The following is a 17,358-nucleotide window of genomic DNA, read 5'->3' on the forward strand; positions in this document are numbered from 1 at the left end:
GAAATACAGACCCAAATAACACAATTTTTCCCTTTGTCTGCTACCAACAGGCAATATTTGATGCCATGGTTTTTTAGGGTTCTGATACCATATCTAATTCTGCTCTTCAACAGACAACTGGTGGTAAAAGCCACTTCAAATCAAACATCAGATGTGGGCTTATCTAGAGAACTGTCACATGCAGCACAGGAACTGCAGCAGAACAGCCCAGCCTGACAGCGAGCTGGTGCTGGTGTTTGGTCTCTAACAGTGAGAATTTCCTGAACTTTAGTGCTGCTGAGTGCTGCAGGGCAGCCCTGGCTGTGTTACCTCGGGGGACGCACTCTGGGAGGGCTCGTTGGCCTCGCTGTCACTGGAGCTGCTCTCGCTCTCCGAGTCGGAGCCTGAGCTGCTCTCGGAGCCGCTGTGGCTGCTCGAGTCATCCCTGGAGTTATCTGCTCCCTCACTGTTGTGCTGGGAAGGCTCAGAATTACTGCAACACAAGGAGGGAAAGCAAGCATTACCCGAGGCACAGGTCCATCCTTCCAACCCTTTCATTAGAAGTAACAGAATGTAACATTTTCATCGAAGTTTGGGAGAAAATTCAGCCTAAATGAACACAGTTCAGCCTTTGGGTGCTGCCCCTTCCCAAAGTGGTCAGTCTCATTTGCAGGAAATATTTAATATTATGTTTATTACCATTTAATCACTGATTAAATTCTCATCACTTTTGCTTTAGTACAAGCCAAAGGACAAAGATGAATTCTGGAAACAAGACCAAGCCAGGAATGCTGACTGGGCTGAACTTCCCCATGTGCTGCAATCCCCCAGGAATTCAATTCCTACCTTCCAGGTGTGCTCCTTGGCACGGTCTTATCGCAGTCCTGCAATTAAAAAAAAGAGCATGAAGCTTCTAGAAGCTATTTTAGGCTGGTATATACAATTAAATTGCAAAACATTGGTTTAGAGCCTTTATTTAAAAAAAATTGTTATTTGCAATAGTTTAAATTTATCTGCATTTTCCTTATACAGAAAGAGAAGCAGTGTTATTTTCTCCAAGTTTTCAGCACAAATCTCTATATTCTGACTCCATTTGTGAGAGTTCCTATTTCTACCATTAATTAATATCCTCTTTCCACCTTTTTGAATCAGATGATTCAGCATTTCACAATGATTTTCCTGAGATGCCCAGGGTAAGTGGAATTCACCAACTCCAAGTTTTCCACTTGAAGAAAATCAAATACTAGAACTGAGAACAGGAATAGAAGAAACCCCAGAGCAGTGGGGTTACTGGGCAGCACAGACACATATTTTTATTTTTATTTAGCATGTTAAGTGCCAGTCTGGCAGAAGCTGCACAAAGTTAATCCTGGAAAGAGTAAAAAAGACACTTTTTGATAAATATAAAGGTGCAGCTGTACTCCCAGGGACTCCTTGTCACCCCAAACATCCCATGGCACCAATGCACCCAGATGTTCACACCATGAGCTCTGTAGCTGGGATGGCAGAACACAAAGGGGTTTATCTTTAATTAAGGAGCCACTATGTAAGTTTTAAAGTGAATTATTGTAATTTGATGCTCAGAGAAGGCCCATGTGAAATCAGTTAATAAGAATTTCTAGACAAAAGCAAACTGTTTCTACAAAACATCACATTTCAATTTGCACAAAAATTTCCCCAAGGTTCCATTTAGGAATGCCTGAGGTCTGTCTAAAAACATTCCAGGAGATTTCAGTTCCACAGATCTCCTGCTAAGCTGCCCAGGTTGCTGCTGGGCCTCTGCTCCCTGCCCAGGGCTGCCCCTGGATGAGTGCAGTGGTTTTTGGGAAGCCACCTGAGGAACTTACCTGCTCTCCATCGCTGTCTTCGCTACTGCTGAGCTTTAAGTCATCTTTCAACATACTAAGGGAAAAGGGAGAAAGTGAGACAAGTTTTTCCAAGTTCTTTAATTACTTCCAAAGCATTCTGCTAGGTTTCAACATGGCACTGTTTATCCTGCAGAGGCTGCGTGGGTGAGAGCCACCAGACAGCACTCACACATTTCAGGGTTAAGAATGGAGAGTTGAGTCATTCTCACAGAAGAATGAGGATTCAGGTACTTTGGCTCCTGAGTCCATTCTCTTAAACTTAGAAAGGAAATCTGACACAATTTACTGGTGTGGGAGGAGGTAACTTGTGTTATGTGCAACTCCTTACACACAATGGGCAAGGATTGTGTTTGAGATGGAGGAAAGCAAGCCAGCCCCAGTGGCTGCTTCCTGTCCCGTGGCAGCATTGCAACTGTCCTGAGCCATCAGTAATTACTGCATCCAAAGCCATAATTACTGCTGCTAGTCACACACACGCAGCTCCACACACTGAGAATGCACGAGCACAATGAAAACACACAGCAGGGCCTTTCTGATTACTGGAAACATTTGATTATAAAAAGAAAACATCTTACTCTGTCTGGTTCGATTCACATCTGTGGAAGGAAAATGAGAAAGAATTAAAAGTCTGATTCTCCTGAGTTTCCCAGTGAGCTGCTCTGCTGATCTGAACAGCAACACAACCTCTAGGAGCCCACTCCTGAACTACTGCTCATTGCTACCATTTTACAAATGATACATTTATCTCCTTTTCAAGGGTTTTCTTTACCAGATCATAATCACTTAAAATATATATTTAAAGTTGTTTTGTCACAGCAAACTGATAAATATATATTTTTATGGGCAGATTTATTTGGAAACCATCTTTTAACTGCATATCACTGATTTTTAAGTCTGAGAAAGGTGGACCACAGCCATGCAGAACATTCCAGTTGCCTCTGAGTTTTTCTGTGTTGCTGAGTCTGTGTTCAAAACATTTGTCAGGATTTAAAGGGCGAGCAGAACAAACCTCACAAAATGCCAGACCCAGTTTTCTGTCTCCTCCAATCCAAAACCTTTCCTCATCCTGAATTTGTGCAGTCTCCAGCTGCCAGCTCTGTTAGTCCCATCCCATGCTGATGCCCTTCCTGATTCCCAAGCCAATTCCAGACTCCTGCTCCCCTCCTGACAGGAAAGCCAAGGAGCAGAAAGACAGCTCAGGGTGTTTTTTACTCACTCCAGTGAGCAAACTTGGTTTATTGTCCCAAAAAACATTTCCCTGCCAGCCAAGGAGAAGGATGCTGGAGTGTCACTCACATTCTACCACACATCTTTTCCTCAATCTCCTAAAACACAACTTTTGTTTGTGAAATGTTTTCTCAGCAGGCACTTACGATTTGGATTGATGACCATTGGAGGTTTTGGATGAGGGATTGTATCGTTCTAGGAGGAGAAAAGAAGAAAAGCACAGCTGAAATTCACTCATGCACAGCAGCAGAATTCCCCCAAAGCTGCCACAAGGATGGACAAAGCAAGGCCATGTGAGGGGACAGGAGGGAGTAGCACCAGAGGACAGCAGGTACCACCTCCCCCAGGCTGAGGGAGGGAGGATGCAGAGCAAAACACCAAGTACAGCAAATTATTTAACCAAGAAAATAGAGAAAATAATTTAAATCATTGCTGTGTGAACCAATACACAGTAATTTGTTATTAATGGTGTGGAAAACTGTTCTGCTCTTAGCAAGATGAAATTCTTGCCTTACACAGGCAGGATCTGGGACACAGATCCATCTGCTGAGCTCTGACTGCTCCAGCATCCCCACACACACAGCTTCTGATGGATGAGAACCCCACAGCCCAAAATCCAACTCTCACACTAATTCTGACAGCAGGAATACACCCTGATAAATTCCCTTCCCTTTTCCTTAATTCTGGTAAATAACTGGGTGCAGCTCAACAAAAACAAGAACTGAGGCTGTTTAAAGCTCTCCAGAAAATCCAAGCAGGCACAGGAAACTGGCTCTGTGTTTAATTAACCTTGGCTCTTCTTTTCCACACCTAAAGATCAGCTGCTCCCATAACGTGAGCCTACGGTTTAGCATCATGGAATTAAGCTTGAATTTGTTTCCTTAATTCCTCACTGTATCAGGTGTTCAGATTAAGCTGCTTGTGAATATCTAAGAATAAACCATTCTTCTTTTACTATTTAAGCTGTTTAATCACTTCAAGAGGAGTGGAAGGACTTTTGGAAGGCAACAGCACTAATTTAATTCAACTTTACCTGATATTTACTGAGTTTTGTGTTCATTTCAGTAATATTCAAAATAACGACAGTTTAAAGAAATAAAAGCTACTTTTTTCCGAAGTCCAAAAGTGCTCAAGGACAATAGCATGTGATTTAAGTTCTTGACCAGTTCTCTCTCTTGACTTTAAAATGTCAAAGTAACAATAAATGGTGAAACTGCCATGTGCTTTTTCTACTGAAATAAAAGCAAAAGTTCTCTTCTGGTTTCTAATATGTCCCTAAGCAGGGAGTTGGGTTTTTAAAGGTGTTTTGGTTTAGTAGTCAGTTATTTTCAAATCAATTATAGAGGCATTTTGTACAGAATTGGATCAATTAAAATACATCTTTTCCCTCAAACACACCACGCTTCCACTCAGTGATAACCTCCAAGATCTGAACAAGAAATGCAAAAGAAAATCAAGCAACTGTTTAACAGCTTAAAACTTGAGAAAGCAGAGAAAATGTGAAGTCAGCCTCCATCCTGTGAGCAGTCTGGAAAACCTCATTTCCTAAAAGCCCTGACATTCTGGGAGATGCTGAGAGCAGAAAGACAACAAAAACATTCAACACATTCCAGGAAGTTTCATGTACTCACTCTGTTCTCCAGTGCCAAAACTGGACTGCTGAGACTCCTGGGGGAATAAAACATCACAAGGGGGTTTATTTCACTGGGAATTCAAGGTACTAAAAACCAGACTATAAGGAAGGTATTATTTCTACATAATGAATGACACAATCTCTGGAAAAGGGGAAAAAACAACAACAAGGAAAAAAAAGGGATTCTTCATCTGACCCCTGGGGCACTCTAGGTGAGACCTTCACACTCCTCTTCCTCAGCCACTTCCTGCTGTTCCCAAGGGCACATCAGGGCTGAACTCCCAAATCCCTGGGTGACTTCCCTAAATCTCCTCCTCCTGTGTGTTTAGGATGGAGAGGAACTGTTCAGGATGTTTGTTTATGCTCCTGACACACACACAAACTCTGCTGCTGTTTGAAGTGCTTTCCTTCCACCCCTTTCCCCCTCATTTTCCTTCTCCAGGCACACACAGCAATTGGAACAGGGAAAATATCACAACAACAAATATTCCTCAGCCACAAAGGAGCCTTAGGGACAAGGGGAGGTTTCAAATGGGACCAGCTCTGCACTCTCTGCCCCAAAGGGTCAGAGTGGGTCCCTGGCAAGCCCAGCCTGGGTGGGCAGCCCAGCATTCCAGCCCAGAACAGCCAGCTCTGGTAGAAAAACAATGAAATGGTATTTTAGAGGCACGGGATGGGCTGGAAGGAACCTCAAAGCCCACCCAGTGCCACCCCTGCCATGGCAGGGACACCTCCCACTGTCCCAGGTGCTCCAACCTGGCCTTGGGCACTGCCAGGGCTCTGGGGGCAGCCCCAGCTGTGCCAGGGCTGCCCACCCTGCCAGGGAACAATTCCTCATTCCCAATATCCTATAACACCAGCCAGGAAAGAGGAAACCTTGCAGATTTCAGCACTTTTATCATCCTCAGTATTCCCATTTCAGCAACTCCAATTCTGACACAGCAGATGATGAACTTTACTGAAATCCCAAAGCCTTGTTTTAACAAATACACAGAGGCCACTGAGGCACTGCAAACTACCTTCCAGGCTCAAGTGCCTTTTTAAAATAGGACCTTCCTGACCTCATTTCAAAATGAGGACAACTGAAGGCCCCAGAAAAATAAATGGAGTCCAATATTTGCAATTTCCAGTTGTATACACACGTTTTACTTACATGCTCTGGCAATGGCAAACCAGAACCACAATTCAACAATGAACTCCATTTTTCCTGGTCCACCTGTGACCTGGTTTTCCCTCACACCAAGCCAGTGCCAGGCAGTGGTTCCAGAGGCAATTTACAGAATGAAGTTTTTAAACACACAAAAGCTTTACACAGCAAAGCACCCTTGAGATGTTTCCAATTTCCCTCAGCTTTGTATTTGAAAAGGAGAACAATGCATTGAACAAGAATTTTGTGGATGGAGAACATCCTAAGGAGCTTTCCTTGGGAGGTGTTCCCAATACCTCTGATCTTTACTAACTGAAAGGAAGGGACAATAAAAACAATATTAAGAAAGAATTCAAGAGCAAAGTGAAGATGGAGAGAAGCCTTGTGAACAGCCACACTCCCTTCAAAATAAATCCATTTCTTATCATTTCACAGGTGGGAAGAGGCAGGTGGGAATCCCTGGTTTCCTTTTGCCACTGGCAGCTCAGTCAAGCCAACAAACTGAGTGAAAAGGGAAACAAAGACCTCAAACTCTACATTTCCAAAGCCACAGCACTGGGGAGCACAGGATGGGGAACTGGCATCTCTTGCAGCAGCACATGGACTGGGAATTGTGCAGAGCACACCTGCCTAATTCCCCACTTGAGTCAACTTCCTATTTCAGAGGCTCAGCACTGGCTCTCAGCTAAGTGCACTTTAATGAGGTGTTATGGCTCAATGTGCAACTTTTTCCAACTCCCTTGCCATCTACTGGATACATATTTCTTTAAGAAACTCAGAGACTTAAAAAAAAAAAAAAAAAAGCTCTACATTCAACTCCCAGGTTATTGAGAGCAGCAGCTTCCAAAGGTCTGCCTCAGAAAGAAATTGCATCAACTGAAAGGAAGGAAAGCCTTTAAAGCAAAGCAGAATGGACTGAGGTTACACAGGGAAGACACTGGAGCAGGAAACAAGAACTCTGACAAAAGCACCTGGAGAGAGGAATTCTCCAGCGGGACAGGAGGCAGCAGGGCTGGGGGGGACATTCCCAGGTGACACCTGGAACCCCAGGTGCCATCTCCTTTGTGCTGGCCAGGAGCAGTGTGTGTGTCCCAGCAGGGAAGGGAGGGCAGGAGGCTCCTGCAGAGGGACAGGGACAGGCACAGCCCAGCCTTCCCTCCCAGCCAGCAGCTGGGCTGCTCAATGCACTGCAGAAACACTGCCAGCATTGCTGGAGTGCCTGACTCTGAGCCCACGGATAAAATTATAGAGTGTTAGGTCACAGGATAACATTTTTTATCACGACACAGCAATCTGCATTTTTCCATAGCATCCATAAAACTTTCCCTGACCTATTTTCATGGAGTTTTCTCTTCTGATCCAAGACTTCCTGGGAACTATTGGATATATTTATAGCAATCAGAGAGGCCCCAGTCAGGAGGTTGGGTTCCTTCGAGTTACTCACTCCCTACACAGAGGGAAAGTGATCCCATCCCAAGAGTCTGACAAATAAAATCAAGTGGTCCACCAAGGGCAGCTCCATTTAATGTGAGCAGGAAGAACACACCAGGCTCTGCCCACAGGGGCAATGCTCAGAAACACTTCAGCAGTAAATGGAGCACAGTACTAAAGAGAAGGAGCTTTCCTCCAACAGAACTGCTTGATTAAAGCAAACCACTGTTGTGTTTTGTTTGGTGGATTCTGCTCTGGGCCCAGACTGCACAGGCCCATGGCTCACTAACTCCCTGGAATTCTGCAGAGCTGCTGCTGCCAAGAATGACAGAGGGGAGAAGGCAGAGGAAATTATAGGCTTTGGATGCAGAGAGAGAATTTGACAGAGTTCCATGGCTAAGATGTGCAGCCACAAAATAAAAAAGCTGGCAGAAAGTCAAAAAGACTCAGAGCAGCCATAAATGGAATTTTTTGCAAACTGGGTGAAGAGACACAATCCAGGTTGAGAGGTTGAAAAAGCTCCTTTTTGTTCAGGCATTGCCAGAGCTGTGCAGTGTTACATGGCCTCTGGGTCACAGCCACAGGGATTTCTGCACACCTTCCTCTTCCCAAATGCCAGGGAAACTAAAACCAAGCAGCCCCACAGCCAAGGGTGCTCAAAAGCAAAGGGAAAATATCTCCCCAAAGGTTCAGGAATGAGTACTCAAAGCAGAGGAATAAGGACCTTTGCTGATGAGGAAAGGTGTGGAATTTCCTTGTAAGAAAAGGTATGAATTATTTCCAGGCTGACAGTTATACATAGCACACAAATAAACCCTGACTGAAAGTAATATTTGAAAGATTAATATTGATCTAATGCTAGGAAAACAGAAAACAGGATTTATTTCTAGGTATGCCTTCCAAAGTAAAGCTGAGAACTGAATGGTAAATTCTGCAGTTTTGATACTGAAGAGAAGCAAAAAGCAGTGACCAGGGACAGGTCACAGAGAAGTGGGGACAGCAGGACTGCCCCTGCTCTGGGATATCCAGCCAGGATGAGAACCTGTACCTGGAGGTCTGGGGGAGGTTTGTGGATGTGCCCTTCCAACAGGGACTGGAACCTTTGGCTGAAGGAAGGTCATGTCAAAGCATTCACATAAAAGGATGGGATTAGAGAGATGACAGTAGAAACCTCAGTGAGAAACTCTTCTCAAAATTATTCCTCAGATGTTCTGTTTTGGGGAACAATTTGGATCAAACAGGAAATTAAGAGCAATTAAGTGGTGTCTAGAACAGCAGCTGGTCAGAGAGCAAGGTCTGAATTATTACATAGGTAACTTTTAAAAGACAAACAGGGCAATTTCTTCACTCTGAAGCTCTGCCAAGTTAGGGGTGGAGCACCCCAATTCAGCCCAGAGAGATGTTGAGTCTGGAGAAAAATCACGTTGAGGAGCTGAATCTTTTACTGGTAATCAGCAGCCCAGGAAGCAGAGCATGGATTCCTGGGTGAGTCAGCTCCCCATGCTGGCTTTGCCCACAGCTGCCTCCCCTGGCCTTCCAGGATCCTGCAGAGCTGCTCTTCCAGGCAAACCATTCCCAGTGCCCTGAGTGTGCCCTGAGTGTGCCCTGGAGCTGCCAGGCCCAGCCCAGGGGAGGCAGCAGCAAATTCCCTCCTCAGAGGTGTCAGACCCAGCAGCTCCCCTGGACACGTGCCCTGAGCTCTCAGCAGCAGCAGAGGTGGATTTCTCTCTGGAATTAACTGCTTAAACCCTTCAGCACTTCTTAAGAACACAGGAGGTTGGGAAGAGGATCTTTTGGAACAACTGAGTTCTTCAGTAAAACACGTGACTCATAAACTGTCTTAATTTTTTGGAATTGAAAATGCAAGAAAATCTCATACAACTATTAGTGTACTTCAGACTAAGAGGAAATTTCAGTTTATGCAGAAAAGCCCATTTAAATTTCTCAGCATTTACCTTCAGTCTCTGTTTTGTTACATGGAAGGAAACTCACTTGGTTCTACACAAAATGGTGCAGAGCATTTCCCTGTTAGGAAAGGGCTCAAAGGCATTTCCAAGCTTCCAAAGTTTGAAAGTTTGAATTTATCCAACAAAAATTTAAAAGGTAAGTTGTATCACAGATAACTTTTCAGACTGCCTGTGCAAAGCAGAGGAAAACCAAGGACATTTTTCATAAGGCTGCTGCTGACAGATGAGGTGAAGATAAATAAAGAGGGACAAGGCACTGAAACAAACCCAGATAATACAGAACTGAATGCAGGAGTTCCAAAATCCTGATCTTTAACTGAAGTTACTTTTTCAACAGCCTTCACTGTTGGATTCAGCACTGACCTTGGTTGGAAAGGGGAATTTGGAGGGTTCAGTTTTGCAGGGGGTGTGGATGGCAGTCAGTGGAGGAGGCCAGGAGTGGGTCATCTCCTGAAACACAACAAAAATCAAAGTTATTAACAAAATAAATCAGGTTTCAACTTGCAATATGCATTCTCTCAATTTCAGTTCATTGTTCACCCTTCACTAAGCTTTATATTCAAATCTTAATTTCCCAAATGTGCAACAAAGCTTTTGCATGTAAACCTGAATGTTAAATTGCTACTCAGGAGAAGAGAGAGTTATGACATAATAACAAGCAGCAGGGCATAAATCAATCAGCTGGGCTGGCCTGAAGATAAACTGCAGTGAGAGTCAGAGTGTGACCCTTTCAGAGTGTGTGGGAAGAAGAATCCTAGGAAAGGGAAGCCTGCAGAGTTTGAGGAAAAGGGGGAAATCAAATGCCTGCAGCTGGAAAGCGCCTCCTATGCTCTCAGAGCATCCCCAAGGCCCCTGGAGGACTGAAGATCACAGGAAATAATAAGCCATGAAATGCTCCAGAGGGACCTGATGATCCTTTTGTGAGAGCAGCCACAGGACAGGGCACCACAGGAGGGGTAAAAGGACTTGGGAAAAGGACCCAGGTATGAGAGACGGAAAGTGCTGCCATGGGGCAGCAAAGCATTTAGTACAACCTAAAATATCAGGATTAAGAACTGTAATTACTGTAATTTGGTGGAAGAAATGCAGTTCTGGTTATCAGGGAGGAGGAATGCAGCGAGGATCCCCAGGGGATGATGTGCACACCACAACTCCCAGGGCCAGCTCTGCTCCCAGCTTGGCCCAGTCGCCTGTGCTGGAGGAGCACCAGGAGAGCCCCCTGTGCCACCTGCACCTGGACAGGCTCTGGCACTGCAGAGTCCTTCCCCCTCCTTGGGAATGGCTGCACTTTCAACAAAGTACGAACAAGAACACCCAGAACTTACTTTGAGGATTTCATCCACGCAGCTCACCTCACCAGAGGCTGATGCCTGCAAATCAAAACCCAAAATTAACATCTCCCAGATTTTCCAGGGACTAGAAACAGTTAAAAACAAACTTCAATCCTTATTGTGACTCATGTGGACTCTACATAGACACAAACAACCCTTGCTAACTCTTTTCATCAGTTTTAACATCAGATAGATCCATGTTTTTATGGCATGAGTCACAGTTATGAAAAGCAAATACATGACATCCATAAAACTGTGATAATAATCTCTCACTTTTCACTTGACAGTTAAAGTGATCACAGGCAGGCAGGGATATTAAAAACTTGTAGAGAGGGGAAACAGAATCACAGCTTTCAGTCATTTCCTGGAAGCAGCCCCAGGATAATATCTGAATTCAAGTGCAGGACCGTGAATGCACAGGAATGACAAAGTGCATTCCCAAGTAAAACACTCATCACAGAGAGATCCCAGAAACAGCAATAATTACCAAACTATGAATCCTCTGCATCCCTGGCTGCCCCAAGCACAAAGAAGCAAAGCTACTTAAGGATTCACTGCATCAGCATTGATGTGGCAGGTCTTCACAAAATAAGTAATTCCTGATTTCCTTACCTGTATGCTGGATCTTACTTTGCTATCTGTTGCAATCCCAGGAACAAGGGCTTTTCTCTGGCTACCATGATTCCAGCAGTTGGACAGGAGGTGAAATGAGACTTTATTACCAGCAAAGGCACTCTCCTTGTAAGTGAGCTGGAGTCAGAGTCTGTGTCCTAATGGTTTGGGAATTACCAACTCCTCCAAGTTGTTAACCCAATAGTATTTCATATCCAGCACAACTGATAAAAGTTCTGCACCCTGTTCAATGTGGTGTGAAGGTATAATAATCACATCTAGTAATAGCTACTCACTTCAAAAGAAAATCTGATACAGGCATATTGTATCAACAACTCTAAGTCAATTCAGCTCCCAGGAACAACAATGTATTTACCCAGCTTGTCAAAATATTTGTGGGTATCCTACAATTTCCCTAACTCCTGACTAGAGAAATACTCTGCGAAAATTGACCTCTGGGGGTTAAGTAAGCCTTTCTGAGTGTCTCAGCCTTTATTTAATAAAAAACCCAGTATCCACACTGAAGAAGCAGAAGACAAAAACAATTACTTTTGCATGCTCCCCGCTGAAAATACAGCTTAGGTGAAAATGCTTTGAGTAACAAAAACACAGTGTTTACTGAAAACTCCATTTGGGTTAGGCAAATTGGGATTTTGGAGACGCTGGAAATTCCCAGCCCAGGTGGATTTACATTTAAGAAGGCAGGACAGAGCCAGCACTTACATCCAGTGGCTGAGAGGGAATTTTCAGCTTGGTCAGGTGCGCCTTGCTGCTGGGTTTGAGCTCGTTGACGCCGCCGCCGTGGCTCTGGCTGCTGTAGTGTTCCGAGGGAAGCTTTGGCTCCATGGACTCCTGCCCGTCCATCGGCCTCACGTAGGCAGTGGGTTTCTGTAACATCGAGCTGGACTTGGACATCAGCGAGGGGGGGAAGGACTGGGTCGAGTGCTGCCCGCTGGCGAACGAGGGCACGCGCGAGGGAGAGTCCCAGCTGGGCTCGGGGTCCCGGGGCGATTTGGAGCGCTGGTGCTCCTTGCCGTGGTGCTCGCCGCCGTGGGCTCTGGAGTGCCCGGGGGCCAGCGAGGCCAGGGCCGGCGGCTTCCCGGGGCTGCCGGAGCGGCCCTTGGAGTGCTCGGAGCCGTGCTGGCCCTTCTTGCGCCCGCCGTAGGAGTCGCGCTCGTGCCGGGCCCCCGCGGCCGCGCCGCCCCCCGAGCGCTGCCCGTGGCCCCCCAGCCCCTGCGAGCGCTTCTGGGACTGGGCCGAGGTGCTGGGGGCCGGCCCCACCGGGGTCCATTTGCTGCTCTGGTGGGAGCCCGCGCCGTGCCGCTGCTCCGCGAAGAAGCCGGGCACGGGTTTGTCATCGGGCGCCGCCGGCACCGAGGGCTTGGGGATGGCCACGATCTTCTGCAGCGGCCGCTCCCCGATGAGATCCGTCATCTCATCATAGTTCCCCAGCATGCTCTGGATGCGGCTCGACAGCTTGTCCTCTTTGCTGGTCTGGGACAACAAGCCACAAAATCGGGATTTAGAACCAATCACAGCTTCACACGAAGTTAAATGGTCTGATAGCTACAGCACTCAACCTGAATTTCAGCTAGAAACACCCCCTTCTAGCACTCAACCTGAATCTCAGCTAGAATACACCCCTTTCTAGCACTCAACTTGAATTTCAGCTAGAATACACCCCTTTCTAGCACTCAACTTGAATTTCAGCTACAATACACATCATTCTTTGCCAGCGTTTCCAATTCTGAATTTTAGCTCTTAAAACAGCAATTTGACCCCCTAAAACATATTAAAAATATGTAACAATACATATTTAATTCCCTAAAACATACTGAAAATTCAGCAGCAGACGCAGCTGAAGCAGCAATAATCAAATAATGCACTGCTGAACTGGATGCCAGTTCCAAAGCTGCAGATGCCCCCTGACACCTTACAGACTGTAACTTCTCTAATACAGAATGCATCAGTCCTAAAAGGTTTTAATTAGCACTAAAATAAAATCAACTTAACCTCACCCCCGTAAGTCATTTTTAATTGGTGTTTATATTGGCACAATGTTTGTTGCACACAGTTAAAAGAGTTCTTTGTTCTATAACCATCTTGTTTTCCAAATCTGGGATCCTGGATCGTTCCCCCATGCACCCCCACCCAGCTCCAGTTAACTTCACCCATGTGGAATTTGGTTATCAAGCACAGGAACAAAAAAACCATCAGGTATTTCTCAACTTTCCTCTTGCAGGAAGAGATTTTCAGTCATGTTTTACTTCTTGCAAACCGGCTGAAATTGCAGCAAGGGAAGGGTTTGCTTTCAAAGTGAGTTTTGAACTACATAATTAACCTATTAAACAATATTTTATTAGTCATTCCAGAATTAGGTTAGTTTTTCCAGTACTGTTCAGCAAAGCAACCTGGAAGGAAACCCAGCACAGGCTGAAAGCTGTGCAGGACCACAGACAGAATAAATTCCTTCAAAACAAACTAAAACATCAGCTACAAACTACTGGAGCACTAGCCAGAGCTGATAATTTATGTCAAACATAGTAATATCAAACATTCCAGCATTTTAAATTAACCTCCTATTTAAACATTCTCTTTGTGAACTTATCCAGGTCTGGATTATGTTGATGAAAGGTTAGAAAGTTTAGCAACAGTCTAAAGCACCCCAAAAATGGCAATTTGGCAGCACACAATGGACAGTTTAATTGTTTTGAGTCACTGTATAGAAGGTGAAGGAAGGAAGGAAAAAAATTTGATGGTTTTATTTTCCTTTTTCTCACTCCCTATAAAGGCTCCTCCCCTTTCCAAGCATTATAAATCTGTCAGTAGAGCTGTGACTGCCCAGCTTTATTTTCAAGCCCTGCTTAAATACTTGGTTGCCCTAAGAGCTTTCAAGAACAGAGATAAAAATGAGATACGAATTTGCAGATGATTTCTGTTATAAACCCTGCACTTTTCTGAGGTGCAGGAACTCACCACTTTGTAGGGTTCAGCAAAGAGAGGGGAGTTGGGTGGGAAGGCTTCGTCACCCTGCTGAATTTCTTGATTTCGCCTTTCCCGTTCTTTCATACGCAGCACATTCCGGTCTTCACGGTTCATGTTGCTACGAGCAAAAAGAGCAGTGCTGATCACACAGGGAAGCAGGAGGGATGTGAGGGCCCAGGGGAGGGATGAGAGTGCCCAAAGGAGGGATCTGAGTGTCCCCAAGCAGCCTCTGGCGCTGTCTGGCCATGGAATGATCTCTGTTAAGAACCCACTGAGGGCCACAATTCCTCAGAACTGCCCAATTTCAGCCCCCTCCAAAGGGCTGTAACCCCCCAACTCACAGCTGGCTTCTCACAGGGAAACTTTATGCAGCAATAAAAAAAATTAAATCAAAAAAACCCACCAGGTCCTCAGGCAAGCAGCTATTTCAAACCACTTCACCCGCTGGAATCATCTCGGCTCCAGCCCACGCCAAACATCTCCCATTCATTTCTAAAATACCTTTTCTCCCCCACATCCCCCAGATGTTCTGCCACCCCCCCACGAAGCAGTGCTTGACTTCTCCTGTAGATTAGGGTTATTTTTGGTGCTGACATACCTTTTTTGGCACCATTCTCCAACATATTCTAACCTCAAGCTTTGATGTGGTTTCCAGGTCTCTCTCCCTCCCTGATCCCCAAAAGGCATTTCAACTCAAAGCAGTAATTTCAGAGAAGTTCTGGCAATAATGCACCTTTTGCCTTGGACCATATCCTCCTACTGCAAAAATGCAGATTAAGAACCTGCCAATCCCCCTTCTTAACAAACTTTCCTTTGCAGCTTGGTCTTGCTGCTTCTGTTAACAGAAATACATCAAATTCTTGCAAGACACATACAAAAGATCCCCTCTGAGCTTGACAAAAGGAGTAAACAAAATGAGATGATAAATAAGGTGCCACTTGCTCCTTTAACATCAAATCCCAGGATGGTTTGGGTTGGGAGGGGCCTCAAAGCCCACCCAGTGCCACCCCTGCCATGGCAGGGACACCTCCCACTGTCCCAGCTGCCCCCAGCGCTGTCCAGCCTGGCCCTGGGCACTGCCAGGGAGGCAGGGGCACCCACAATGTGTGCTACACTCTGCACCAAGAGATTCAGGAATATTCTTTACTGATCTACACAAAGTACAGTTGGTGTATCCAGGAAAGACACTGATGTTCCACCACATAATTTGCAGCCTAAAACGAAAATGCTGGCTGCTTAGAAAATCATTATTTCATGTCTTTAGACAGCTGATTATTAAAAATAATACATGACTTGCTAGAGCATGACTCTGAAAGCTGTGCAAACCCAGCTATTGCGTTCTCAACAAGAAAATTTCAACCCATCAGTCAGTTTCCTAAACATGAGTCTTCTCACCTCAGGAACATTTCTGCCTCTTACATTTCTTCCCCATTTGGCTTCACCTTGCCTATTGCTCTGAAATCTCAGAGGCTGCCCAAAGCAGCCCAAACCCAGGGTGTGAGATGAGATCTTTGATGTTTTCTAAGGCACCAGGTTTGCTGTATTTCCCTGCCTTGCACACAAGGTACAAGCACTGGCATAACCCAATGCTGTGCTGATACCAAACCCATGAACACAACTTACATTTCATGTGATAAATCACTTTTTTCTCCAGTTCTCCTGCAACCTGTTGAACTCATGTAACCACAGGTGGCCACCAGGGCTGAGAGAGGGACCTGGCACTGGAATGTGGCCAGCAAACTCCTGGGATCATTCTGGCATTCATGACAAACTTGTTTTAGAAGTCTGAGGCTTGAAAAGAACATTCTTGAGACTGCAATTCAATTTGTCACATATGTAGGATTTCAACACAGATAAATATCAGATTTAATTAGAGACACTGATCAGTTAAAGCCAACTGGAACAGTCTGAGTCCATGGCATTTACTACTAAAAGCAAATTTTGAGGCAGGGAATAGGAATGCTCTGGTTCTGGGTGGTTCATTCTCACCAATACACTAAGATCAGGAATTACACACAGCTATATATCCAGAATATTATAATCTTAACAAAGAATTGTACATATCTGTTTTCCAAATAGAGGGTTAAGTACTTACAAAGACGTTCACTATTTTTTTTACAGAGATAAGCATCACCTTTTAAAATTGCATCAACATTTCCTGTAACTCTTAGAGCTGAAGAAAAACCATCATTTGTAGCAACACTGTCACACAAAAGGAACATTACAACAAAGATTCACTGGAGATCTGAGTGGTGCAAACCCAGAGCTGATCTGGCTGTACCTGCCCAGGTCAATATAAAATTAGTCATTAGAAAGACACCAGTTAATGACACTTTTAACCACTCCTCCCCAGCCTTTTGTAACACAGTAAATGATAAACACCCTCATGGGGAGTCACCTTGAATGTGTGGGGATTTAGTTTAGCTTTCTTTAACTCTTTTACATTTTTTATTAGAGCAAATAGTTTGACTGTGATACAAGTTAGACTTGTTGGTATCTAATCACCCAATCTCCACACAGAGCTATTTTAAGTGCCTGTAATGTGCACAAGGCCATTAAAATCACACCAGCATGAAATGTGTAAATAGAGGAAGTTCGTGGGGCTTCCTTAGCTCTGTACTTCAGACAACTTCCCACTCCAACCCAATCCTCCACAGCACCAGCAGGGAAATGTTCCCATGCTCAGGGAAAGCAAGGAGAGGTACATTGAGAGGCAGGTGACCAAGGCCTGGCTGCTCATCAGCACCGCTGGCAATTAACTGCAGCAGGTAGGAAACTGCAGGAGTTCTGTTCTCAGACCATTTCAAGTTGTAACAAACCTTTAATATCCACTAAAATGCACTGCTCCCACCATTCGCACCCCATCCTCTGGGAACAACAACAGCACCTCTGCTCCTCCCTGCACAGCCCTGGAAGTGGAAGATGAAGAACTTGCTGCCTTGTACCTGGTGCTACCAAGATGATCCTGCTAAAATTTCCCTTTTCCCAGGTGGCCTGAGCTAAAGAGTGAAGAAGGAGCAGAGACAGAACAATGTCCCTGCAGCAGGGGCCAAAGTCATCTTAGTTGCCATATCTGGGAAAAGAGAAGTTCAAAAATTCTTTTAAAAATCAGAGAACAGGCCTAAAGCACAGGAGAGTATTTCCATTTTTAGGAAGCTGAACTCCACGTGGTTTGAGT

General features: G+C 45.0%; 1 protein-coding gene across 1 annotated transcript in view; it reads right to left on the reverse strand.

Moving 5' to 3' along the window:
- Positions 1–17,358, reverse strand: part of AFF4 (ALF transcription elongation factor 4) — a 46,049-nt gene that overhangs the window by 15,341 nt on the left and 13,350 nt on the right. The window contains exons 2-11 of the mRNA XM_063169095.1: positions 14,172–14,298; positions 11,919–12,689; positions 10,578–10,622; positions 9,616–9,702; positions 4,706–4,742; positions 3,221–3,269; positions 2,423–2,443; positions 1,827–1,881; positions 826–863; positions 310–472 (exon numbers count right to left, since the gene is read on the reverse strand). Coding sequence (XP_063025165.1) covers positions 310–472; positions 826–863; positions 1,827–1,881; positions 2,423–2,443; positions 3,221–3,269; positions 4,706–4,742; positions 9,616–9,702; positions 10,578–10,622; positions 11,919–12,689; positions 14,172–14,294 — 1,389 coding nt within the window. The 5' untranslated portion in view covers positions 14,295–14,298. The remainder of the gene's footprint in view (positions 1–309; positions 473–825; positions 864–1,826; positions 1,882–2,422; positions 2,444–3,220; positions 3,270–4,705; positions 4,743–9,615; positions 9,703–10,577; positions 10,623–11,918; positions 12,690–14,171; positions 14,299–17,358) is intronic.

This window comes from Melospiza melodia, chromosome 14 (genome assembly GCF_035770615.1).
Source record: "Melospiza melodia melodia isolate bMelMel2 chromosome 14, bMelMel2.pri, whole genome shotgun sequence".
NCBI classification, from domain to species: domain Eukaryota; kingdom Metazoa; phylum Chordata; class Aves; order Passeriformes; family Passerellidae; genus Melospiza; species Melospiza melodia.